A 25381-nucleotide genomic window follows, 5' to 3' on the forward strand; every position below is an offset into this window, starting at 1 on the left:
CTTCCAAAGAAAGCTCCGGGTCGAGGAGTACTCCTAAGCTGCGGACTTTATCCCTAAGAGGGAGTGTTGCACCATTCAGGACCAGGTCAAATCCACCCTCTCCGAAACCCGATCCGCCAACCAACAGGACCTCCGTCTTGTCTGGGTTGAGTTTCAGTTTATTGGCCTTCATCCATTCCCTTACCTCGGCCAAGCACCGGTTCAGCACAGCCACTGCCTCACCTGGATTAGTGAAGAACGAGAGGTAAAGCTGGGTATCATCAGCGTATTGATGATTCCGCAGCCCACACCTCCTGATGACCTCTCCCAGCGGTTTCATATAGATGTTAAATAGCAGAGGGGATAGAATGGAGCCCTGTGGTACCCCATGGCATAGCTGCCATGACGTAGAGACATGGTCCCCCAGCACTACCTTCTGGAATCGACCGTCGAGATAGGAGCGGAACCACTGCAAAGCAGTGCCTCCAACCCCCAATCCCGCAAGTCTATCCAGAAGGATACCATGGTCGATGGTATCGAAAGCCGCCGAGAGGTCCAGAAGAACCAACAGGGATGTACTCCCCCTGTCCTTCTCCCTGCACAGGTCGTCGTACAGGGCGACCAAGGCAGATTCAGTACTGTACCCGGGTCTGAAGCCGGACTGAAAAGGATCCAGATAATCAGTTTCATCCAAGAGTGCTTGGAGTTGTCCTGCCACCACTCGCTCCAACACCTTGCCCAGAAACGGGATGTTGGCCACAGGTCTATAGTTAGTGGCTATCTCTGGATCCAGTGACGCTTTCTTCAGGACCGGTCGTATTACCGCCTCCTTTAAAGGGGCAGGCACTCGACCCTCCCTCAGAGAAGCGTTAACCACTTCCAAGATCCAGGTCCCAATCCCGTGCTTGGAGTTATTTATTAACCAAGACGGGCAAGGATCCAATAGGCAAGTGGTGGGACGTACTCGTCCAAGCACCTTGTCCACATCATCGGGCCGCAATAATTGAAATTCCTCCAATAATTTTGGACCAGACGGTGGCATTGGCGACTCCTCAGAGACCTCTGATTCATTAGTGGAGTCCAGCTCGTGACGAATCTGAGCGATTTTCTCCCTGAAATGCCTGGCAAAGTCGTCACAGCGGGCCTTTGAGGGTGGCATCGGATCTTCCTTAGGACCCGAGCGAACCAGGCCTTGCACCACTCGAAAAAGCTCCGCTGGACAGCATTGTGAGGAGGCAGTGGAAGCGGAAAAAAACTTCTTTTTCGCCGCCTTCACCGCCACAGCATAGGCCCGATAGTGGGCTCTCAAGTGTGTTCGGTCAGATTCATCCCGTGATTTCCTCCACCTACGCTCTAGCCGTCTCCCAACTCGCTTCATCGCCCGTAATTCAGGTGTATACCAAGGGGAAGAGCGGATTCTGCCTGGTGGGAGAGGACGCTTAGGAGCGATCGTGTCCACAGCCCTGGTCATCTCTCCGTTCCACAGTTCGACCAGAGCCTCGACAGGAGCACCAGTCTTGTCAGCCGGAAACTCCCCCAGGGCCTTCAGGAATCCATCCGGATCCATCCGGCTCCGGGGGCGGGCCCATACAATCGAGTCCGCACTCTTATAGAGGGAGAGGCCGCTCTCGAGCACAAACCTCACCAGGAGGTGATCTGACCATGACAGGGGAGTCAAACATAAGTTCTTCACCCTCAGGTCATCCTCTACCTGCCCCGTCATGAATACCAGGTCCAGAGTGTGTCCACGTTCATGGGTCGGGCCAATGACGTGTTGAGACAGGCCCATGGCCGTCATAGAGGCCATGAAGTCCTGAGCCACCCCGGTCAGTCCAGACTCGGCATGGAGATTGAAGTCCCCCAGGACCAACATCCTGGGGGTCCTCAACACCAGGTCCGAGACGGTCTCTGTCAGCTCAGATAGGGAGACTGCTGGGCAGAAAGGTGCACGGTACACCAATAGAATCCCCAATCTGTCTCGTTTGCCCAACACCAAGTAGAGGCACTCCAGCCCTGGTCTCAAAGGGACTGGAAGACCCGTGAGAGAGATGGAGGCTCTGTAAACCAACGTGACTCCCCCTCCCCTCCCTTCTGGGCGTGAACAGTGTTGAACCAGATACCCGGGCGGGCACAATTGGGAGAGGGCAACATCCCCTCCCTCTCCCGCCCAGGTCTCCGTTATGCAAGCCAGGTCGGCCCCCTCATCCACAATCAAGTCATGGATGAGGGAAGATTTATTATTGACCGACCTGGCATTGAGCAGCAGCACCGTCAGACCCGAGGGGTGGTTGACAAGGCTACCTGGCGCCCTCTGGTTGGGGGCAGGATCAGAAGGAGGAACAGGTGTCAGCCATCTGTCCATCCTTCTTCTACGTGGACACGTTAAGCCCCTATTGTTGTAACGACCATTGCCCGTGACAACGCCAATAGCAGCCCCCGTGGGTTCCCCAGGATATATAAACGTCGACATGGCCAGGAATGACTCAAAGCACTGATTAAAGCAGGGTAAGATTATAAAGTAGGTCGAAGGAGGAGAAAAAGAACGATAAAAAGAAAAAAAGAAAAAAAGAAAGAAAAAGGGGATCCTTCCTCTTCCCTAAGAATCAGCAGTAGGCAAGCCTATTTCAACAAGAGTCCATGGCAAGCCCAGCCCCCCTCTCGTCCCCCCAAACGGCACCCCAAATGGCAGCGACCCCTTTGGTCGCCGCCCTTCGGCCGCCGGCCCCAGCCATTGCCGCGGCTTTGACTCAGTAGGGCGCCTCCGAGACCCGCCCCGTCGCGCACCGCGCGCGCCCGATCACCTGGGCCGGCGGGCGGCGCTCTCCGGCGCCGCGTGCACCCGCGCTGGCCGGTGGAGCTGGCTGCCGTCGAGGTCGCAGCCGCGTGCGTCTGCCTGCATTCGCTTGCCCGGGAGCGGCGTGCTGCGGGAGGTGGGCGGAAGCGTTTCTTGAATGACAAAGCAGAATGAAATGATCCAATTCTGGATCTCATTCCTGCCTAAAATGCTATTTAAAAATAAATTTTATTCACTAACAACAAATGTTCATACCCTCAGCAAGTGCTTCTTCTAAGTCATACTTGGGGTGCAGGATAGAAAATTATAAATATTCATCAGCACCATGTGTGACCACAACAGGGGTCCTCAAACTTTTTCACCAGGGGGCCAGTTGAAAGGTGCCGGCAGTGCACGCGGGGTGGAAAGGTGGTGCTGGCGGTGTGCGCGGGGTGGCATGTGCAGGCTCGTGTGCTTTGGTGGGGGCGAGGCGTGTGGTGAGGGGAGGCAAGCTGCAGGCAGGGGTGGGCATGTGCCACGAGGCAGACGCAGGAGGCGGCGGCTTCCTTGCTTGGAGATCATTTTCTCCAAGCGAGCACACCTCTGCCTCCCTACACGCAGGGCAAGGTGGGCAGCAGTGGGCACACGCGTGGGTACTGCGGGTCCAAATGGGCATGGCAGGACGGATAAATGGGCATGGCGGGCCAGATCTGGCCCCCAGGCCGTAGTTTGAGGACCCATGGTCCTCAAAAAGTAAAGGAAATTGTAAGAGTGCGTATGCATAAAGTTTTGGGGGGAGGAACCATATCACAGCCATAAAATAGTTAAAAACCCTTCCTGATAAAAAGAGAATTATCAAGGGCATAAGCATTCTGTTGGATGCCGCCCCATATTACTGATGATTCAGTAGCATAGTTGCTTTATGAGATGATGGCCTTCTGCGATGGAGATGCTTTTAAAAATCGGTATCTTTGAAAAGCTATTTTGCTGATGCTGTAGTGCTTAAGTTTTAAATGAAGAATTGTCTTACTTTTGGGATGACTTGCAAAAAGTGTTATAAGTGTGTATATAGATTTGAAATTTTTAATTGGAAAACATTGTTAAAATGGCTGTTTGAAAGCCTGTTTTTAATTATCTCATTAATGCTCTTTAATTCACTTAAAAATAATTCCGCAGTTTGGACAAAAATTGTTTTAGTGCTAATTAAAATATTGATTAAAAATAGAAAAGGGGGAATAAAATAAAGCCTACTGGGAGACATAGCAAGTGGCGGTAAGTTCATCTTCCAATAAATCTCTGCACACATTGAAATCACATGTCTTGGAAAGATGGGTGGGTAGTACTATGAACCAGCCACAACAGTAGCATTCAAATTATGCTGCTATTCCATTTCCATTCTCCCTTAAGTTAGATTTTATTTTTGCAATCTGAGAAAAGATGGAGGAAATGCTGGAAAAAATATGTTTTCCACACTAAACACTTAATATATAAAAGCATCCCTGGAGCAGTTTCAGCCTTGCATTGCTTACAAGGATAGCTGGCTTTTTTTCTCCTTTTAGACCACTGATGTATTCAAATTTCAGATAGTGCAGCATAGGTGTGCTAATAAGAAGCTTTAAAGACTAAATACATGTCTGTGGCTTGTTCTTTTTGTAGTGTTTTTCAGCAGTGCAGGACTCTTAACCCAGCATCAGAATTGTCTGAATGTGTGCCCAGAGCACTTGGCCTCTTGAAACGGCTGCAGAATGTGATTGTGTGGTTTGTTTTTCTTGCTGTCATGTTGTTACAGGGCTGGGGGGGTGTGATAACTTCACCTCTTGATGAATATCTTTTTTATGAAGGAAAATAATGCAGGGAAAGAATTTTTGATAGGGTACTACCAGCCTCTTAATGCTTCTTACTCTATCCAGCTACATGGGGAGTTTCTGATGCCTTTTGCCAGGGTCCCATTTCTTCAGCCCAGACTTGGGAAGTTAGAAGGAGAAAGGTGCTTTGGACTTCCCTTCCAAAAGCCCAGAAACAGAGACCTTAGCTGTAAGTTTCATAAATCTTAAAAGACAAACAATAGCTTTGTAACCATGCAGTCTTTTGCATGGCAAAGATTTCAATGAGAAATCCCATTTATTTATTTATTTAAAACATTTCTATGCTGCCCCATCGCAATAAGCCTTGGGGCGGCTCACAACATCAAACATTAACTATACAATAAAACCACAATGCCATAAAACCTCATTAAAACCTCAGTAAAACCTCAGTGCATTCTCGGCTAAAAAAAACAAAACCCCACCTAATTAAATAAATTAACAATTAAAATAAGTTTTAAATAAAAAGGTCTTAGCCTGGCACCAAAAAACAAATAACGATGGTACCAGGCGGACCTCTCTGGGGAGCGCATTCCATAAATGGGGCGCCACCACCGAGAAAGCCCTCCTCCCGGTACTCACCCTCCTGATGTCATTCACAGATGGTTCCCGGAGAAGCGCATCTGCTGCTGACCTCAAGGGGCGGGACGGCATATATGGGAGCAAGCGTTCCTTTAAGTATCCAGGTCCCAAGCCATTTAGGGCTTTATAGGTCATAACCAGCACCTTGAATCGGGCCCGGATTTCAATCGGGAGCCAGTGGAGCTGACGGAGAACTGGGGTTATATGACAACAACGCCCAGTCCCCATCAGCAACCTGGCAGCTCTGTTCTGCACCAATTGAAGTATCCAGACCGTCTTCAAGCATAGCCCCACATAGAGCGCGTTACAGAAATCTAATCGGGAAGTTACCAGCGCGTGTGTCACTGTTGCCAGGCAGTCATTCTCTAGGAATGGACGCAGCTGATGGATCAGCCGAAGCTGAAGGAAGGCGCTCCTCGCCACTGCTGTCACCTGGGCTTCCAGGGACAGCTCCGGGTTGAGGAGCACTCCTAAGCTGCGAACCCTGTCCGTCAGAGGGAGTGCAACCCCATTTAGGACAAGGCCCAAGTCCCCCATCCCAAGGTCCGAGCCACCCACCAACAGGACCTCCGTCTTGTCTGGATTGAGCTTCAGTTTATTGGCCCTCATCCAGCCCATTACCTCGGCCAGGCACCGATTCAGCACAGCCACTGCCTCACCTGGATTGGTAGAAAATGAGAGGTAGAGTTGGGTATTATCTGCATACTGATGATTCCGCAGCCCACACCTCCTGATGACCTCTCCCAGCAGTTTCTTGTAGATGTTAAAAAGCAAAGGGGACAAAATGGACCCCTGCGGAACTCCATGGCATAGCTGCCATGGGCAGAGCCATAGTCCCCCAGCACCACCTTCTGAAATCGGCCATTGAGGTAGGAGTGGAATGTTTTAATTAATAAACAAACAAACAAACAAACAAACAAACCACTGCCATGCGGTGCCTCCAACTCCCAATCCTGCCAGCCTATCCAGAAGGATACCATGGTCGATGGTATCGAAAGCCGCTGAGAGGTCCAGGAGAACTAACAGGGACGCACTCCCCCTGTCTCTCTCCCTGCACAGGTCATCGTACAGGGCAACCAAGGCAGATTCAGTGCTGTACCTGGGTCTAAAGCCCGACTGAAATGGCTCCAGATAATCAGTTTCATCCAAGAGAGCTTGGAGTTGTCCCGCCACCACCCGCTCTAGTACCTTGCCCAGGAACGGGATGTTGGCCACTGGTCTATAATTGGCGGTCACCTCTGGATCCAGGGATGCCTTCTTTAGGACTGGCCGGACTACCACCTCCTTTAAAGGGGCAGGCACCTGGCTGTCTCTTAAAGAGGCATTGACCACCTCCAGGATCCAGGTCCCAATCCCGTCCTTGGCTTTCTTAAGTAGCCAAGATGGGCATGGGTCTAGTAAGCAAGTGGTAGGACGTACTTGTCCAAGCACCTTGTCCACATCATCAGGCCGCAACAACTGAAATTCATCCATCAGTTGTGGACTCAACGGCGTCGATGGCAACTCCCCAGTGAAATCTGATTCAATAGCAGAGTCAAGCTCGTGGCGAATCTGAGTGATTTTCTCCCTAAAATGCTTGGCAAAGTCGTCACAGCGGGCCTTCGAGGGTGGCACCAGATCTCTCTTTGGGCCTGGATGTAACAGCCCCTGCACCACCCAAAAGAGCTCTGCCAGACGGCATTGTGAGGAGGCAATGGAAACGGAGAAGAATTTGTTCTTCGCCATCCTCACTGCCACAGCATAGGCCCAATAATGGGCTCTCAAGTGTGTTCAATCAAAATCCCCCCCTGATCTCCTCCACCTACGCTCTAGACATCTCCCAACCTGCTTCATCGCCCGTAATTCAGGCGTATACCAAGGAGATGAACGGGCTCTGCCAGGTGGGAGAGGACGCTTGGGAGCGATTGTGTCTATAGCCCTGGTCATCTCCTCATTCCACAGTTCAACCAGGGCATCAACAGGATCACCAGCCTTGTCAACCAGAAAATCCCCCAGAGCTTCCAGGAATCCATCAGGATCCATCTGGCTCCGGGGGTGGACCAAGACAATCGGGTCCACACCCTTGCAGAGGGAAAGGCCGCTCTTGAGCTCAAACCTTATGAGGAAGTGATCTGACGATGACAAGGGTGTCAAACTTAAATTCCTCACCCTCAGATCACCCTCTTCCTGCCCCGTCGAGAAAACCAGGTCCAGAGTGTGTCCACATTCATGGGTTGGGCCTATGACGTTTTGAGACAGCCCCATGGCCGTCATGGAGGCCATGAAGTCCTGAGCCGCCCCGGTTAGAACCGTCTCGGCATGGAAGTTGAAGTCCCCCAGGACCAACATCCTGGGAGTCTTCAGCACCAGGTCCGAGATGATCTCCGTCAGCCCAGGTAGGGAGTCTGTTGGGCAGAAGGGTGCATGGTACACCAACAGAATCCCCAATCTGTCTCAGTCACCCAACACCAAGTGGAGGCACTCCAGCCCTGGTCTCGAGAGGACAGGAAGCCCCACAAGGGAAATTGAAGCTCGATAAACCAGAGCGACCCCCCTCCCCTCCCCTTCAGGCGTGGTCAGTGCTGGACCAGGAACCCGGGCGGGCACAAGTGTGAGAGGGAGACATCCCCCCCTCACCCGCCCTAGTCTCTGTTATCCAAGCCAGGTCGGCCCTCTCATCCATGATCAAGTCATGGATGAGTGCTACCTTATTTTGGACCGACCTGGCATTCAGCAACAGCACCGACAGGCCCGGGGGGCAGCTGACAAGTCTACCTGGAACCTGCCGACTGGGGGAGTAACCAGAAAGAGGGACAGGTGTTAACCATCTGTCCCTCCTTCTTCTATGCAGACCCGTTAGACCCCCAACACCATAACAACCATTGCCCGTCACCACCCCAATGGCGGCGGCCCCTTTTAAAACAACACAACTGAAAGTCCAAATATAAAGAAGAGTTTGGGGAAAAAGAAAGGAGGACACACAATTGCACACACATGCAGAATTCCAGGTAAGAATAATATAGATGGACTCTTGGGTCCCAGAGCATATACTGAGCGAAAGGGTCTGAGAGAGAAAGTGCACTCATCTGGTTTCCAGTTTGAGGGTATATAGGAAATAAGAGTAGAAGGACTGAGATTCGTTGTGTGTGTGTTGTTGTTGTTTTAATGGAGATCCCTGCTTAATGAAAGCTAATCCTTCTCTTTGATCCAGTACCAGAATCATCTCAATTTCTAATGTTAGTGGACTAGTCAGCAAATTAAGGAGTGTGCAGGCCTATGATTTTAACCACTGTAAATTAGAACTCAAAAGCTGGAACCAGTCATCTTATTAAAGAAAAGGAATTAAGAGGTTTTTTCATATTTTGGAGGCACAGAAGTAAGATGAGGCTAGATAAAACTATTCACTTTGTCCACCAGGGTGCCAACTGACCAGATGCTCCAGGGACCACTGCATAATACGGGCTTGTTACACATGTCCATTTATATTTTGGATTTAATCATTGCTGAAAAGTGTGCTTTGATATTATTGCTTTTTCCCAAGCTGTGTACCTCAAGTGTAATTTGAACACTTTCTGCTGGTATTCCTTTTCTTTTGTTTCTCAAGATGAAGACAGATGTAACCATTTAAGAGCATTTGAAAGTTTGAAAGTGCGTTTACTGATTGAAAAGCTGGTTCTGAAAATTTTGGCTTAGTTTAGTCCAAGAAGGGCACCTATCGTTTAAGATCTGTGATGTTTCAAATGTTTCTTCTCCAACTAATTAATCAGTTTTGCAACTACTTTTACAAATTTGATAATGTGATGGAAGAATGCATCTATTTGTTTAAGTGACGAATCCTCTGTAACCGCTCTTTGAATGTTAGGTCTGCCTTCACCACAAGGTATATCATAGTTTTCTGAACAGTGTCAAAGACTGTCCACATCTGCACAGCTTAGCACACAGGGTTTCTTTTCAAAAAAACTGCAGTGTAGTTTTTGTATTGTAAGTCAAACCATAATAGAATTGTTTTTCAATCAAAGGTCCTTGCACTGCCTAGAAAGATTCCCTGGAATATCTAGTGGGAACATGCATATTTTTTGCTTTCTCAAAATCTATGTAGATAGATTTGTTAAATAGAAAGGCAACTAAATTGTCATCTCTCTCTGTCTCTCTCTATTCCCCTCCCTCATACATCAAAAACTTTCTGTACAGCTGCTTCCCTCACCCCCACCCTATTTTCTTCTCCAAATATTTTGACTTTGTGATATATGCACAGAACAGATATATTAGGTCTAATAATATAACCAGTGTTTTTAAACTAGTGGAGAAAAGATGTGAGGAGGATCAGCCAAGCTTGTTAATGCCCAGGCAGAGCAAAGGCTTCTTGTCAAAACATCTCTTGAGAAGTCATCTTCAAATCAACATTGACGTTAGTAGCTTTTTTGAACTGATCTTCTGTTTGCAGTATGTCACATGGCAAGGCATGTATTGAATAACTCCTTATTTGGAAAATACTTGCAAAAATGAAGCATATATTAGAATTGTCACTTATATAAGAGTACAGATTTAGAAGGATGTTGTTCAGAAAAGTTTCTCACAGAATTTCAGTTTTTAAACATTTGAATTTGGAGCACAGATTTGAAAGCAAGACGCACAGATTTCCAGTTTAAATGTGAACTGGAAAGTATTTTGGTTTTCTCAGAAAGTAATAATGACTATGTTCAAGACATGGGTTGTTTCCAGAGTGTTTACCCTGAAACTGCCATGCTTTGTTCCCTTTTTATTAGGCTTCATGCGGCTTCTCTGTTATTTCCCCTCTGGATTTGGGGAACCTGTCAGTTGACAGCAGAGCTATCAAAAGTGGGCTGAAAAGATAGTGAAGGGCTAAGTCACAAGAAATGACCACCCATCCTGGCAATAAGCCTCACTAGGTTGGTTCTTTTGCAAAGTACCCGTAATGATCCTGACTGAGGATCAGACTCATCACAGGCCCTTCCCTCCCTCCTTCCATTCCTCCCCTGGAGGATGATGGAAACCTGCTGCAGTACAGACTTGCAGTATTTATTTGTTTTTTAAATAAATAAATATCCCTTTAAGGGGCTGGAACAAGCTGTCCCCTGTGGCCACTTGGAGGGGCTGCTTGTGACTGTCCACTATTCTTTAGTAAAATTTTAGGCTCACAAATGAGTGCCAAAAAGTATTTCTTTTTCTGAATTTCCTGGCTGAGCAAACAGGGCTTGTTACATGGATTGCAACAGGGGCAAGTTGCAGTCACAACTGGGACAATGTGCAAAGAGGTGCCTGCTGCCCCCTTGCAGTACGCATCCTTCTGCACATTGTCCCAGCTGAGGGTGGAAATTCTTCCTCTCCCGCTCTTAATGGCCGGTTGGTGGAAGGCGAGCTACTCAGTGAAAACAAAAGATCAAGGGATCTTTTCCTGGGAAAGTACAGTTTTCTCTAAAAAGCACCTGCTTCCAGGCAAGTTTCTGTTCGTTCTGCTGTCTTCCCCTTTCTTAAAGGGGAATTTGAAGAATTCAAACTTCATTTCTCTTTGAAAAGGTAGGGGAGATTTTAATAAGTTCCTGAAGCAATGGGGGAAACAGGAAAAGAAAAAGATCTTGCTAAGAAGGGGGAGCTATTTGTCCTTCTTGGCAAAAGATTCTTCATGTCTTTGCTTTCAGTGGGCAACTTCCATGAACTGGCTGTTGAAAGCAAGGGTGGAAGGAATGATTGGGACAATGTTGTCTCTCTGTTGGGACAATGTGCAGAGGGGGCCCATTGCAAGGGGTTGTTGAGGGAACAAGCCCAGTTTGTACAACATTTTAAAAAGATGCTGGGCAGCCATGAGAAGAACCTTCCAAGGGAAGCACCAGCCATGGGAAGCACTTTGAAGAGGCAGCTCATGAGTGCATTTTAGGAAAAGCATGCAAGCAGGCTCTCCAGCTGGCTTTTAAAGTATCCAAAAGTAAAATTTGTAAAACATTGCATTTGCCAGCTGAAATTGGCCAGTGATCAGGTGCCAATTGAGCACTTTAAGCAGTGACAGTCACCTGACAGCTACTTGGACAGAGCAGCAAAGTTTTTTTCCTATTCTGGCCAAGGGGCTTTCTGGTTGTTGGGTCTCTCCCACAGCAAATCCTCTTGTTTGCATTTGGATGACACAGTTAGACACTATGGTTAATAGCAACCCTAGAACAGATTAGAGGCATCAAAGGGTAATTTGTTAGGAAAAAAAATAATAAACCATGGTGAGTTGTTCTGTTGTCCAAAGCTAGTCAGTGACTTCAGATGGCAGGCCAAAATACTCGTTACGTTAAATCTGTGATTGTATTAATACGTCCAGTTTTTTTCTTATTACAGTCACTGCAATGAATGGTAAGGTTAGTTTTAATCATTCTACCCATTGCAATTTAAAATGAACATCCTTCTTCCCTAAGCTATTACCAGCCCTGCAAGAAAAGCTTTTGAGTCCCCCTCCGCATCTGGTTAATAGCAATGTTGTAGGAAGGGGGAATTTTCATCTGAAGCATAGTGGAGACAATCCTTTTTGTTTCTTCCACAGTTCTGATAATAATTCCCCCTACCTACAACTCTTATTTGTAAGAAAATAATATGGAGACATTGGATGTTTAATCATACGTCTGACCCTGATGTCAGATGTCAGCCAGTAGCAGAGGTGTCTTTGGTCTTCCTGTTGAAGGCAAACTTAAAAGTACATTTACTTAAAATTGCTAACAGCTACAAGTGTTGCTACTTGTAGTGTTGTTACAAGCTGTCAAGCTGTCTTGGACTTAGAGTGACCCCATGAATTAATTCACTCCAGTGTTTTCTGTGCTTGTCAGTCCTCCTCAGCTTTTGTAAACTCAAGGCTGTGTCTTCCTTTATGGAGTCAATCCACCTCCTATTTTATCTTCCTCTTCTTTTGCCTTTGACTTTCCCTAGCATTATTGTCTTCTCCAGTGAGTCTTGCCTCTCATGATCTGCTGGAAATATTACAGCTTCAATATTGTCTTTTTTTTTCTTCTTCCAGGGTTCTAGCTTGATTTGATGTGGAACCCACTTGTTTGTCATTCTGTCAGTCTCAGGTGGTTACAAAACTCTCTTCCAGCACCATGTTTCAGATGCATCCATTTTTTTCCTGTCCATTTCCTTTCCTGTCAGGCTTTCACACCCATACAAAGCGATTGGAAATACAGTAGCCTGGATTATCTTGGTCTTGGTCTCGAGTGAAATGTCCTTACATTTGATTATCTTTTCTCATTACTTCATTACTGCCCTTCCAAGTCTTTCTTGAATCTCTTGGCTGCAGTCTATACTTGCTTCTTTCAATTTTATGAGGAGCAGTTTCTATTTATTGCTGCTTTCTGCCAGTAGTATGGTTTCATCAGCATATCTTAACTTATTCTATTTTCTGCCAATTTTACCGCTTTCTTTCTCTGATCCTAATCCAGCTTTCCTTATGCTATATTTCTTGTACAGACTGAACAGTGAAAAAAACACCCTTGCCTTTTGCCTTTGACTCTAGGAAACCATTCTGTTTCTTCACATTCTGCCGTAACAGGAGCTTCATGTTTATGTAAGGATGATTAAGTGTTGAGGTACACCCATATCATTCATAGGTTCTTGTGATTCACACAGTTGAAGATTTTGCTGAATTCTATAAAGTATAGACTGATTTTCTTCTTAGATTCTTCGTTGTGCTCCAGTAGCCAACATGTATTTGTGATATGGTCTCGAGTGCCTCTTCTTTTTTGTAATCCAGCTTGTACATCAGACATTTCTCACTCCTTAAAGGGTAGTGGTTTTTGTAGCAACACTCAGTTTCATAAGAAATTTGTGCAATGATCCAATGGCTGCTGGACTGTTTTTGCATCTCCTTTATGGGGGATTGGAATGTATTTTGGATATTTCCAGTCTCTGGACCACTGTTTTATTGTCTGTATTTGCTGCCATAATCTTGTTAGGTGTTGGACTAAGTCATTTTCTGCAGCTTGGAATAGTTCTGTTAGTAACCCTATCTATTCTGGATGCTTTATTCCTCCAGAGCAGCTTTTACTCTACTTTCTAATATAGTAGGCTCTTCCTTTACAGGATTCCTCTTTGAAGGAGTCTGTTATCTTTTTATCTCTTTTGTGTAGTTCTTCCGTATATCCTTTCCACCTTCTTTTTATTTTCTCACAGAGATATAATATGTCACCATGTTTGTCTTTTAGTATTCCTAATCTAGACCTGAATTTCCCTTTGATTTTTTAGATCTTTTGTTGTTCTCTTCTACTTCCTTGCACTGGTCATTGTAACAGTTCTTTCTTTCTCAGTAGCTGCTGAAAGCAATAGGATTCTGATCCTATTTCTGACAACTTTTTCTTCTTGCCTGCTCTTAGCAATTCTGTCATCCATATAGGTATTTTCTTTCTTTCTGCTACAGGAATTGTCTTTTTGCATTTTTCCCTAATAATATCTCTGTTTTCAGTCCACAGTTCTTGTGATTCATTGCCAGTGGAGATCAGTAAAGCAAATCTGCCCCTTTCATGGAACTCCTCAGGAGTGTTATTTAAATTGTATTTTGGTTCTTTGCTTTTGTTAATTAACTTTTTCAGCTTTACTCATTTTTACTCACTGAGATCAGGCTCAGTGCCACAATCTGCTCTGCTGTTTGGACAGTGAGAATAGACTAGAGCTTCTCCATCTCCTGATTCCAATTGTACAGTCTATTTAATATCCATATTAGCCATCTGGTGATGTCCATGTATCTGATTGGGAACCTGAATAATGTGTTTGCAGTAATACATAAGAGTGTTGGCTTCACAGAATGACTAATTCTCCTCTTTCATTTTTTGCCCCTAAGCCAAATTTGCCCCTGAGTGCACATTTGATTCTTTGTTTCCTGCTTGCACATTCCAGTCATTTAGGATTAGCAGTATGTCTTGTTTTGATGTGCTATCAGTTTCCTCTTGAATACCTGCATAAAAGTTTTCAATTTTTTTTCTCCAGCATCTCAAAGACTTGAATAATGGTTACGAGGTATGTTGATTGGCTTTCCAAATTCTGATTTATATTATTCTTACTGCCTGTTCTCATCTTATAGTATTACAGCCACTCTATTTCTTCTGAAGTTGCCATTGTGTGACTGAAAATGTTGCATGTATGATTGAAACCAAAATCAGCAGTCTCTCTCCCTCTAGTGGACTGGAGTCTGGGGACCCAAGCCTAGGGAATTGAACAGGCACCCACCACCAAAACAAATTCACACATTCCAGTCTCATTCTAGTCCACTTTAGTTCATCCACACCAAGTGCCACAATGTTTAACAAGTCCATTTCTTACTTTATAGCATCCAATTTGCCTTGATTCATCCTCCTCATGTTCCATCTTTCCAGTTGTAACTGTTGAACAGCCTCAGACATGCCTTTCACTTATGTGCATGTCAGCTACTAGACTTCTTTTTGTCTTTATCTAGTTGTTTCATTAATGGCACCTCTATCTCTACTTCTCCTTTGTTCTTCCCCAATAGCTAATTGAGTGTCTTCAGATTTGGCAATCTCATCTTCTGATACAATCTATATTTCCTTTTGGCTTGTTTCATCATAGGGTTTTCAAGGTAAGAAAATGAAGAAGTGATTTACCATTGCCTTCTTCCTCCCAGTACTAACCAGAGTTCACTTGAACATCACTTCCGTTGTCTATGAAATATCCTGCACCAGTGTTGCCTTCTGCTGCTTTTGCCCACTAGCTGCTCTTCAGAGGTTTCTCTGCCCCCATCACCATTAGAGACATGCATTCTCTTCTGCTGATGTGACTGTTACTGCTGAAGAAGTTGAGTGAATCTTAGTCTGGTGTCTCAGCTTTAACCATTTCACCTTGGGTGACCCTGGTAGGAGAGCAGCCTAATGGAAAAGTCTGTTCTTCTGGTTCTTTACTTTTTGCATCTTTGACTCTCTCAGCCCCTCCCACCATGTTAAGGTATACATCCAAGGGGGGAGGTGTTGTACCACCTACTGATTATGTTGCTGTTATGTGCTATCAGTCTGTCTCCAACTTACAGTGACCCTGTGAATGAATGCCTTCCAAAATGTCGTGTCCCCAAGAGCCCTGCTCAACTCTTGTAAACACGATTGATTATATAATTGAATATAATCTGTGGGCATACAAGCAGTTCTTTTTCAGCACACCATGTGCCTTGAAATATAGTTTTCCGTAGAATTAGAACTTGTCACATTCATTAACATTTGGAATAATTTTGTCACTCAGTGTGCACTCTACTTCTAAACAATGTTATGTACAAGTCCACTGAATTCAGAATTGTACTTCCTAATAAGTATGCATGAATTGTTTTACGAAGCTTTGAAAAGTCAATAAAAATATGTGCAAGAAAGTAAAACCCTCTGCCCCTAATCTTGTTCGAATGTGGAACATCTAGATCAATGGAGGCTGAAAAAGAAATAACAGTGTAGTTAAACTATGTATGTGGCTTGAATGATGAATGAATCTAATTGAATATAAGAGAGATAATTTGATGTGGCTGCTGCTGGAGTTTCTTCAGTGCTTGCAGCATCAGTAATTGTTTGTTTATTAGCTCTGCTGTTCTATGACATAAGCATGTGAAGCTGTCTCAAGGCATGAATCTCTAGGTAAATCATATGACAGTCTGTCTGCCTGTTTATACAGAAATTGCCACCTGTTTGTGATTCACCTGGGAGGCATAGGTCTAGTTTTATGTTATTTCAATCTTCTACTGCTGTTTCAGTGAAGGTTATTAGGCTTCTGGGTAGCAACCGTTTCCCTTCTGTAGTTTGCAGAATGTTGAACATTGACCTGGCCATGGTAGTGCATTGGTCGTATAGATTTTGAGTAATGTTGGAGTGTATCCACATATGCACACAGAAAAATAGCATATGAAGAAGAGAAGGTAGGCTTGACTTTCCCCCCTCAAATACTAGCTTTCTATTTCCCATACCAGCAATACATAATCCAAAATGTATATGCCAGGAGTAACTTTATTATTATCTCTGAAAATTGAATAAATTGACTCTTCCTTTTCTTCTGGAGACTGGTGAGCTGAGTGCAAAATGTTAGTTCATAAAACGTGCTGCTGAGCCAGAAAAGAGCTGAAGATGGAAATATACGTTGTTTACTCTAATTTCCCTTTGTCCTTAGAAAAGCCTTTCCCATTCTCAGTGGCAGTTTGAAATCATGACAGATATACAGAATGAAGTTCCCTCTTTTGACTTCCCTTTATTGTACTTAGCTATAAATCAGCAAATCCCTGTTAGAATCTATTCTGAACTCACTATCCAGACAGGAATCTTTTAATGTTTATCTACTGGAAGATACACATGGAATTCCAACTGACCTTTCATACTTTAGGGAGAGTATAATGGTTTTTTCTGTATGCATCCTGATGTGTTCCATCAACACTAGAGGGGCAATGTAGCTTTGTGAATGGGCAATAAAGCTTGTCATGCCATCAAGACATTTTATTTTTGAAATCATTTTAAAATATGTGTTCAAATGCTTATTAATTTATTTAAGGCTGAAAAGTGTTTTACCGTAACAAACAGTTGGTAACCTTATACAACATACTAGTAGAAGGATGCCAACTAAGTGCTGAAGTATAGAAGTATGCCCATCAGTATAACCGCTAAGGATGTGCATCAGATTCCAGTGAAACCCAAGCAAAATTTGGATGGCTCCTGCAATGAAGGAGGCTTTCCCCTGAGGCCACCAGAATCAAAGTTGGAGTTGAATGGGGCTTCAGTATGACTCATGTTATAATGATACAGAGAAACATCTGTATGTCCTAGTTGCTCAAGGGTAACAAAACATGGGTTGTTGGAAATGCACTGTGACTGAGCTTTTGGGCTGGTTTGGTATTATAAGCAATTTCATTTTAACAGATACATTAATGAAATGTTAAAACTAATGTACTACATTATGAAAGTAACTTCATGGAATAGCATCAAGGTCATTTGCCCATCCATATTTCAAACATGCTATATTTCTCCATTTAGCCATTTAATTCTGTACTTCTTCTTTTCTATCTATCTATCTCCTGCTTTTTTTCCTTGCAAGGAACTCAGGGTGGGCTTACATAATTCTGTTTTCTCAATCTTAGCCTCACAAAAAACACCACTGTGAGGTGGGTTGAACTGAGAGCCCACAACTGCCCCAGATCACTCAGTGAGCTTCATGGCTGAATGGAGTTTAGAACCCAAATCTCCTGAGTTCTAGTCTCGCATTCTTAACCACTTCACCACACTGTCTCTTTATCCCAGTAAATCTTTCAATACTATGTATTTGTGGTGGTCGATTTTTTTCTTTGTGCTGAACAGCATACTCCAAACATCATACCATGTTGTATAAAAATAATTGCATAACGAGCATTGCTAGTCACCCTTTATACTTCAGATAACTGCCCCATGAGTGCGATCATCTGCACCCTGATTCTCCACTGTTGAACATTCTCCACTGGTCAACCATGTCTGTTGTATTCTTTTGGAACTAGCAGCTGTTTCCGATCTGGATGGTCCCCAGAATAATGTTAACTGATCTTTCCTTTGTAGATGTTTGTTGACATTATAATAGAAAACAGATCCATGACAGAAGAGAAAGGCATAATTTGATTTATAATCACTGCCAAAATCTTTTAGAATGCATGACCACCGCATAGGTAAAATCCACCTACTTCAGTACAATTCCTCCAGCACAATGGAAGGTTGCATTGTAAGTATAACTTAGCTTTTGAGATTTAAGGTACCATCTGTGAATATTTAATCTAATTTTCTTTGATTTTAGCAGGGACAGATTGCACTGGGTCTTGAAGGCAAAATTTATCCCAGTGAGTCTTTACATTATTTTGTACCTAGATCTCTTAACCTCATCTGTGGTACTAAATTGTGCACTTAATAGCTATTTATATATAAACAAACTCAGTCTCTTTGTTCCTATATTGTCCTGTATTCATAGGTTTTCAAATATGTTTTTGAATGAATTAATTAGTGGAAGTTTTGGTTTCAACAAGTAGTTACTGAGTTCTCAGTCCTTTTTAACCCTTCATATAAATCCATCAATCTAAAAAGACTTTTTCCTCCCAGTGTTGCAATTTCACAAATTTACCTTTGCTATAGATCAGGAATGAGTTCTTTATTTAAGCCATATTTTTAAAGTACATGTTTAGAAAGGGATTTTCCTTCTCATTAATTTCCTGTAAACTAATTCTCTTGCTTCTGCACTTCTCTCTCCCTTTTCCATGTGTGTCCAAGTGCTTTCTGGTTGATTGTCTAAGAATTGCATCAGTTACCTGAGTTGACAGGCTGCAATAGCATATCTTAATAATTGGTATCTCCAAATTATTATTATGGTCTTGCTCTCTTTTTTCTGAAGCAGTACATGGCTTATATTATATGGAATGAGAAAATAATTTTACATATATTTGTATTGTTCTTCAGGGCACAACAAGTTAAATCTGTTGTTTCTTTGCAGTGTTTACATTTTAACTATTATTTTAACCTTTCCCTCACTCTGCTAATTAAGAAGTATTTGTTCAGTTTAAGTCAATGTATTAAAGTCACATTCTCCCCACTTTTGTTTTTGTTCTTAGATAACAGTTTTTGACCACCATGAGTTGGAGTTTTTTGACACGTCTGTTAGAGGAAATCCACAACCACTCCACATTTGTTGGAAAGATATGGCTGACAGTGCTAATCGTATTCCGCATTGTCCTCACTGCTGTGGGAGGGGAGTCCATCTACTATGATGAGCAGAGCAAATTTGTATGCAACACAGAACAGCCAGGATGTGAGAACGTTTGCTATGATGCTTTTGCCCCCCTCTCCCATGTGCGATTTTGGGTATTTCAGATCATCCTGGTCTCCACTCCCTCCGTGATGTACCTGGGCTATGCCATTCACAAAATCGCCCGGATGGTGGAACATGGTGAAACAGAAAGGAAGTTCCGAAGCAAACCTTTCCCAATGCGCTGGAAACAGCATCGAGGCTTAGAAGAGGCTGAGGATGATCAAGAGGAAGATCCAATGATGTATCCAGAAATTGAGCTGGAGAGTGAGAGGGAGAACAAGGAGAATCCACCCCAAGTCAAAGTGAAACATGATGGCAGGAGGCGAATTCGAGAGGATGGGCTTATGAAAATTTATATACTACAACTGTTGAGCAGAACTATATTTGAAATTGGTTTCCTTGTTGGCCAGTATTTTCTCTATGGGTTTGAAGTCAGCTCCAAATTTCTTTGTAGCAGGAAGCCATGTCCCCATACAATTGACTGCTTCATTTCAAGACCCACTGAAAAAACCATATTTCTACTCATCATGTATGGCGTGAGTTGTTTATGCTTACTTCTCAACATCTGGGAAATGCTTCACTTGGGATTTGGCACCATCCGGGACACACTGAACAATAAACGGAAAGAGCTGGAGGATTCAGCAACCTATAATTACCCATTTACTTGGAATACACCGTCTGCTCCTCCAGGTTACAACATTGCAGTGAAGCCTGACCAGATACAATACACAGAACTGTCCAATGCCAAGATAGCCTATAAGCAGAACAGGGCCAACATTGCACAAGAACAGCAGTATGGTAGCAATGAAGAGAACATTCCAACTGAGTTGGAGAACCTCCAGCGAGAAATCAAAGTTGCTCAGGAACGTTTAGACCTTGCCATCCAGGCATACAATAATCAGAACAACCCTACTTGTTCCAAGGAAAAGAAACCCAAAGGCAGCTCAAATAAAAGCAGTGGAAGTAGCAAATCAGGGGATGGAAAAACCTCTGTCTGGATTTGATGCAGCCTGCCTGGGATTTAAAGTCTTGCAACTTCCCCTTGCAGTTCATGATAACTTGCAAACTTGTTGCATAAAAACTTGCATTAAATAAATACGTAGCTTTGTTGAAGTTCAGGGATATTTTGGAGTGCAGTTGACACTCTCCAAAAGTCTGGAGGCATATTTATGTTCACATCCTGATTTTTCCAAAACATACTGTTTCTTTCAGGTCAGGAAAAGACACAGATTTATTTTTTTAAAATCATTCTTGTTGAACGGTTTACACTGTATATACAGTATTATGGTACATTTTATTATGCACAATTTTTGTATTTATACACTGGATATGTCAGTTATACTTTTTATATTAAAAAGAAGAAATTTGGGTGTTCTTGCAAGGTTTTTTCTCTCCTTATATTCCTAGGTCTGCAGATGAAGCACACCGTTCTGGATTACTCTTATGGACAAAGACAAGATCCTGCTTCCTTCCTATTTTCACCACTTCTTTCCCTCACAGGTTAAAGAGATTTTTCACTCTGGGGTTCAGAAAAATTCCCTCAGATGTAATAGGAATTCTATAATAAATATTCTATAATCCAAATTGGCACAACAACAAAACCAATTGAATTTAAGAGTGAACTTAAGAATGGCTTCTGTCATATCTGTTCCTATTCACTGTATGAAGCTGCTGACATTTCAGATCCTACAAATGGTATCTGGCTCTGAAAAGAAATTTTGAGGAGCTCAACAGCTGAAACAATTTGCATTTCCTCCTCCTCCTTGTCATCTTAGGTCATGTGGCAATTTAAGAAACTGCCCTGGGCACTACCACAAAATGGCTTCCATGGGAGGCATAGCAAAGAATAGTTAACATGACCAAAAAATGAGTACAAGGCAGAGGTGAGATTCCAGCACTCTAAACGACTCCTCTGAACCCAGTTTTTAGCATGAACAAAACCCTATTTCACATCAATTCCACAAAAATGTATTAATTTCTTTAAAATGTAGAAGGATTGAAACATTTTACTGGAACTGAAAGAAAGGTGTCTGAGAGCCCATTAATTTACATGGGCACCATGTTATCTACCCACACCAAAGGTTGTGTCCATATCAGCCCTCCTTTCCTAAATTGCTTGTAGAAGGTCACATGAACAGTTTGTAGAACTGAAGAATAGCCATGTTGTGGTATTGTGCCTTATATTTACTGTGGGTTTACAGTTGCAGAAATGTTGAAGTCTTGTTTCTGTCCTTTTATGTATTGGAATCATTCACAAGATTTCTTAAGAAAGAATGTGCACTCTACTGCATACTCTATGTGGCTTTTGCTCATAAAGGACTGGAAAATAATCTGTCTTGCTACTTTCCAGCTGCAGTTTCCAGAAACCTAACCTCAGATCTTTTGATATTGGAAAGCCATGTGATGATATCATTTGGTTTCGGTCTTCACATTCAGCTCTGAAAGACCAGGTGATGTCTATGAAAAACTTAAGAGAACTCCTTCAAACTTTTAGGGCTTTTCTGCATAAGGTATTCATTGTGTGCTTGTAATCCCTTATTCAAGGAAGTTTGCAGGTCTTTTATAGGGTGTAGTCCTATTCCCAGAGCCTCCCTTGTGTCTTCCAGCCATTTTTACACCATTATAGAATGAGTATAATGTATTTTTTGGATGGTATTATTATTTGCTAATAAGGGTTCTATCAGTATCTCCTTGATGTGGCAGTTTAGTGCCCTAGCTTTGATAAAGTTGACCAATGCCACTGCCATGGATTGCTGCATTCTCAGGGACTGCATACAAACATTCTCCTGAACATTATCATCATCATCATCTTAACCTCTTTCCAACCTTTCTTCCTTTTGCAAAGTAGCCCAAGGTGGCAAACAAGGTTGTCTTCTCCAATTCATGTCAGTTGTCCTATCAGCAACCAAAGAATAGAACACAAACTCAGAACCAAAGCCTATTAGAGACAACACCATGTCCTCCACCATTTCTTGCATTCTTTCACTTACTTGACTGAGATCAGTATTTCCAAATGTCTCAAATTCAAGCTGTAGTGCTATGCACTTGTCATGACAAAACAATATGGCTGCCAAAAGCCTGGCACTGTAAGAACAGGTTTAGACTTGAGTTGGGATTCTGATCTGATCAGGAAACCATGTCGAATGTCTTGCTGCTCAGGTACACCTTTAGATGTACCTGAGCAACAAGGTACATCCAATGTTTACCTGTCCTGAAAGTTCTTCCTTTTGTGGTGTTGGCTTAATCCATCTAGACCTTTTTGTTTTACTATCCTATGCTTCTAGCAAACTGTATAGGAGCTCTCCTTCCCCAAATGGTGTATGTAACCACAAGGTTATAAAAACATCCTGTACAGACTTCAGGGATACATACAGTACATAGATATCACCTATATGACCAAATAAAGTACGCATGTCCTTTATATTGTACACCTCCAGCAGACTCTCTCTGGTTTTTCTTGGAAAAGGCCTTCACAAATTTGCCCTTCTGCTGAAGTCTCAGCATGCTTACAATAATCGTCTGGCAACATAAATTGCTTGCACCACATGGGTCTTGCTTTAGTTTCTCAAAAACATTTTACTGGTTCTTCAAGTTTGCGTCTATGTTCTGCTGTTTTTCCTGCATGCAGGTGTCCTTTTATGCCTCTTCACTTACTGTGTTTGGTGTTGTACTGTTTTCCATGTTTGCCTCCTTCAGCAAAGCCACTGATTGAACACAGAGGAGGAAAAATACCTTTTATCTTTAAAAGCATGCCCCTTGGAAAGCCCACCTTTCTTTAAAGCAACAATTTTTCTTCATCGTGGTCTCTGTGCATCATGCATATGAGTGCTGCGCCTGTGCAGTGCCTAAGGCTGGAAAGATTAGAAAGCTAACGGTTTTTGGTGGGAAACTCAGTTCCCCTCCCTCTCAGTACTACATATAGAGCGGAGTGTCCACCATTTTCTCCAGTCTTTTGCGACTGCCGTTTGCTGTGCCTTGTGCCTGTTTGACTCTCGCTTTGACTACCGTATTTTGCTCCTTTCGCTCTTATCGTTCTTTATTGTTATTACTCCAAGTTGTTTTTCCCTTGTTATATCTTTCTTTTTCTTTTTTGCTAAAAACAAAAAAACAAAAAATATTATCTTATCCCTCTTTACAATCTCGTATTTCTTCCGTTTCTCTCGATGGCGCAGTGAGCGGCTTTCCGCAAATGTGCAGAATGCGGGTCCAAAATGTCCCTGGCGGACCCGCATGACTTGTGCCTCCTCTGCCTCAGCGAGGGGCACCAAACAGACAAATGCTGCCATTGTCTGGCATTCACCAAGCAGGCCCATAAGAACAGGGAGAACCACCTGTGTAAGCTCCTTTGGGACCAGGCATTAATGCAGTCGGACCAACTTGCTGCAAAATCTGGGCCTACTCTGACTGCACCCGCCAAACACCCAGCCTCTGCCTCAGCCACGCCTGGCCAACGCCCGGCTTCTGCCTTAGCCACGCCTGGCCAACGCCCTGTGGCCTCACCGACTGTGCCTCAGCTGCGCCCATCGGACGATGGGGCATCGGCATCTGCAGCCCAACGACTTTCTTCTCCCCCACGTAAACAACGGGAGAAGAGAAAGCATGGCAGTTCGGATCAGTCTTCCTCTCATAAGAAGACGAAAAAAGATAAGGCGAGCAAACCGGCTCATAAGCCGAAGAAACACCGCGACTTGGGTTCGTCAGCTCTGTCGATCCTGACAGCTGCATCGGTACCAACACCATCGGTTCCAATGCTACAATCAGCGATGCAGGTCACCCCGCCGGGATCTCCAGGACAGCCTGTTCCTCAGCAGGGCCAGTCACCTGAACGACCCTAGGAGCTGCTACGTGAGCCCATTTTGGACGGAGAAATCCAGGATTCTCCCCCGATTGCTCACTCGCTAATGCCGTTGGCCAGGCCTAGGGCTCAGTCTTCTGCCTCTCCACCGCAGTACCAAACACGTTCGGATGAACGACACGAAGAGGAATGGAACCAACCCTAATAAGAAAATTACCCATCTGGTTGGGGAGATTACCATTCCTTTGGCTTCTACCTGCAGCCAAGGGACCGTTCTTCACCTTTGGTCCGCGGGGAAGCCCCATCTACTTCAAGACGTGCAGAACCAGAACACCCAATTTCACCAGGGAGTTCTTCATCGGGCCCGTACCACTTCGAGCCCGACTCTGGCTCCAAGGCAGACTCCACCTCTCCTGATGTAGCAGGGCCCAGCATCTCCTGAACAGCCACACATCTTTGGAGAGCTGATGTTGAGGCTTGTTTGGTTGCTTGAATTTGAGGCACAACAGCCGATCCGAGCCCCGACAAGTTCTATGACATTGTGAGGGGAGAGCAGTCACCTGGTATTGTTCTGCCATTGATCACAACATTGCGACAAGCGATGACCCTGCCTTGGAACCTGCCGACTCAGCCACAGTCCACCGTACGGCAATATGAGGCCATGTATCGGGTTCAAGAAAGGGACATAACCGTTCCTTCTACATCACCCCAAGCTGAACTTCGTGGTGGTTGAGTCATCTCAAGGCAGGGAATCCAGGGGACATACTACCCCCCAAGACAAGGAGGGAAGGAAAATTGATACTCTGACACGCTGAGTCTATGCGGCCTCTGGACTCGGCCTTCGTGTGTCAAATTACGAAGCCAGTCTTGCCAGGTATCATAATGCAAAAACTGGACAATATAGCCACCTCCCTGCCACAACAACAACGGGATCTGGCCAGGGTCTTCATTAAGGAGGGCATGCAGGTGGCAATTCAACGACTGTCGACAGCTCACCACCATGTCGATACCGACTCCAGAGCCTTGGTCGGTGCCATCTCACTTTGGAGGCATGCTTGGCTCAGGAGTTGCAATTTCCTCGATGAAATGAAGAGGCACATTAAGGAAATGCCCTTTGATGGCTCGGGACTCTTCCACTCTCGAACGGACCATAAGTTAAAGTCCATTCACGAGTCCCGAATGACGGCCAGACGGATGGAGCTACCAGCACAACAAAAACGTTAGTGGGCTTGGTCGTGTCCATCCTATCGATATCAGCTCCCCCCGAGACAACAATACCACCGCCAGCAGCGCAGGAGGCAACAACCTCAGCAACGGTTCCAGCAAGGCCACCACCGTTTTGACAACGAGAAATGCCAGTGCTGACAGGGCGGGCGAACCACTCCTCCCTCTCAACACCCACCTTTCCCCCTCCCTTTTGGGGACCGACTGCAAAGCCGACTTCCCATTTGGGAGTCCATTACATCTGATCGGTGGGTCTTATCCATCATTCAGCTCAGATACAGAATAGAATTCAATACCGTTCCTCCATTGAGCCTGATCCGGGTTACACCACGCTCGCAGGTGCTAGAAGTTGAAATGCAACAACTACTTCGTAAAGGAGTGATCCGACAGCTCTCCTGTTCTGAGGGACTTCAT

General features: G+C 44.4%; 1 protein-coding gene across 5 annotated transcripts in view; it reads left to right on the top strand.

The window, feature by feature from the left end:
- The window catches only part of GJC1 (gap junction protein gamma 1), a 44264-nt gene extending 23160 nt beyond the window's left edge, over nucleotides 1-21104 (top strand). For 4 of the 5 annotated variants that reach the window (XM_044418747.1, XM_044418744.1, XM_044418746.1 and 1 more), the window contains exon 2: nucleotides 18752-21104. In XM_044418747.1, coding sequence (XP_044274682.1) covers nucleotides 18771-19952 — 1182 coding nt within the window. In that variant the 5' untranslated portion in view covers nucleotides 18752-18770 and the 3' untranslated portion in view covers nucleotides 19953-21104. Of the gene's footprint in view, nucleotides 1-16353; nucleotides 17990-18751 lie in introns of those variants that run through there. The other variant, XM_044418748.1, reaches the window with a different exon arrangement.
- The last annotated feature ends 4277 nt before the right edge of the window (nucleotides 21105-25381 follow it).

The sequence above is a fragment of the Varanus komodoensis genome, unplaced genomic scaffold, assembly GCF_004798865.1.
Source record: "Varanus komodoensis strain SLA01 unplaced genomic scaffold, ASM479886v1 scaffold92, whole genome shotgun sequence".
In the NCBI taxonomy this organism is placed as follows: domain Eukaryota; kingdom Metazoa; phylum Chordata; class Lepidosauria; order Squamata; family Varanidae; genus Varanus; species Varanus komodoensis.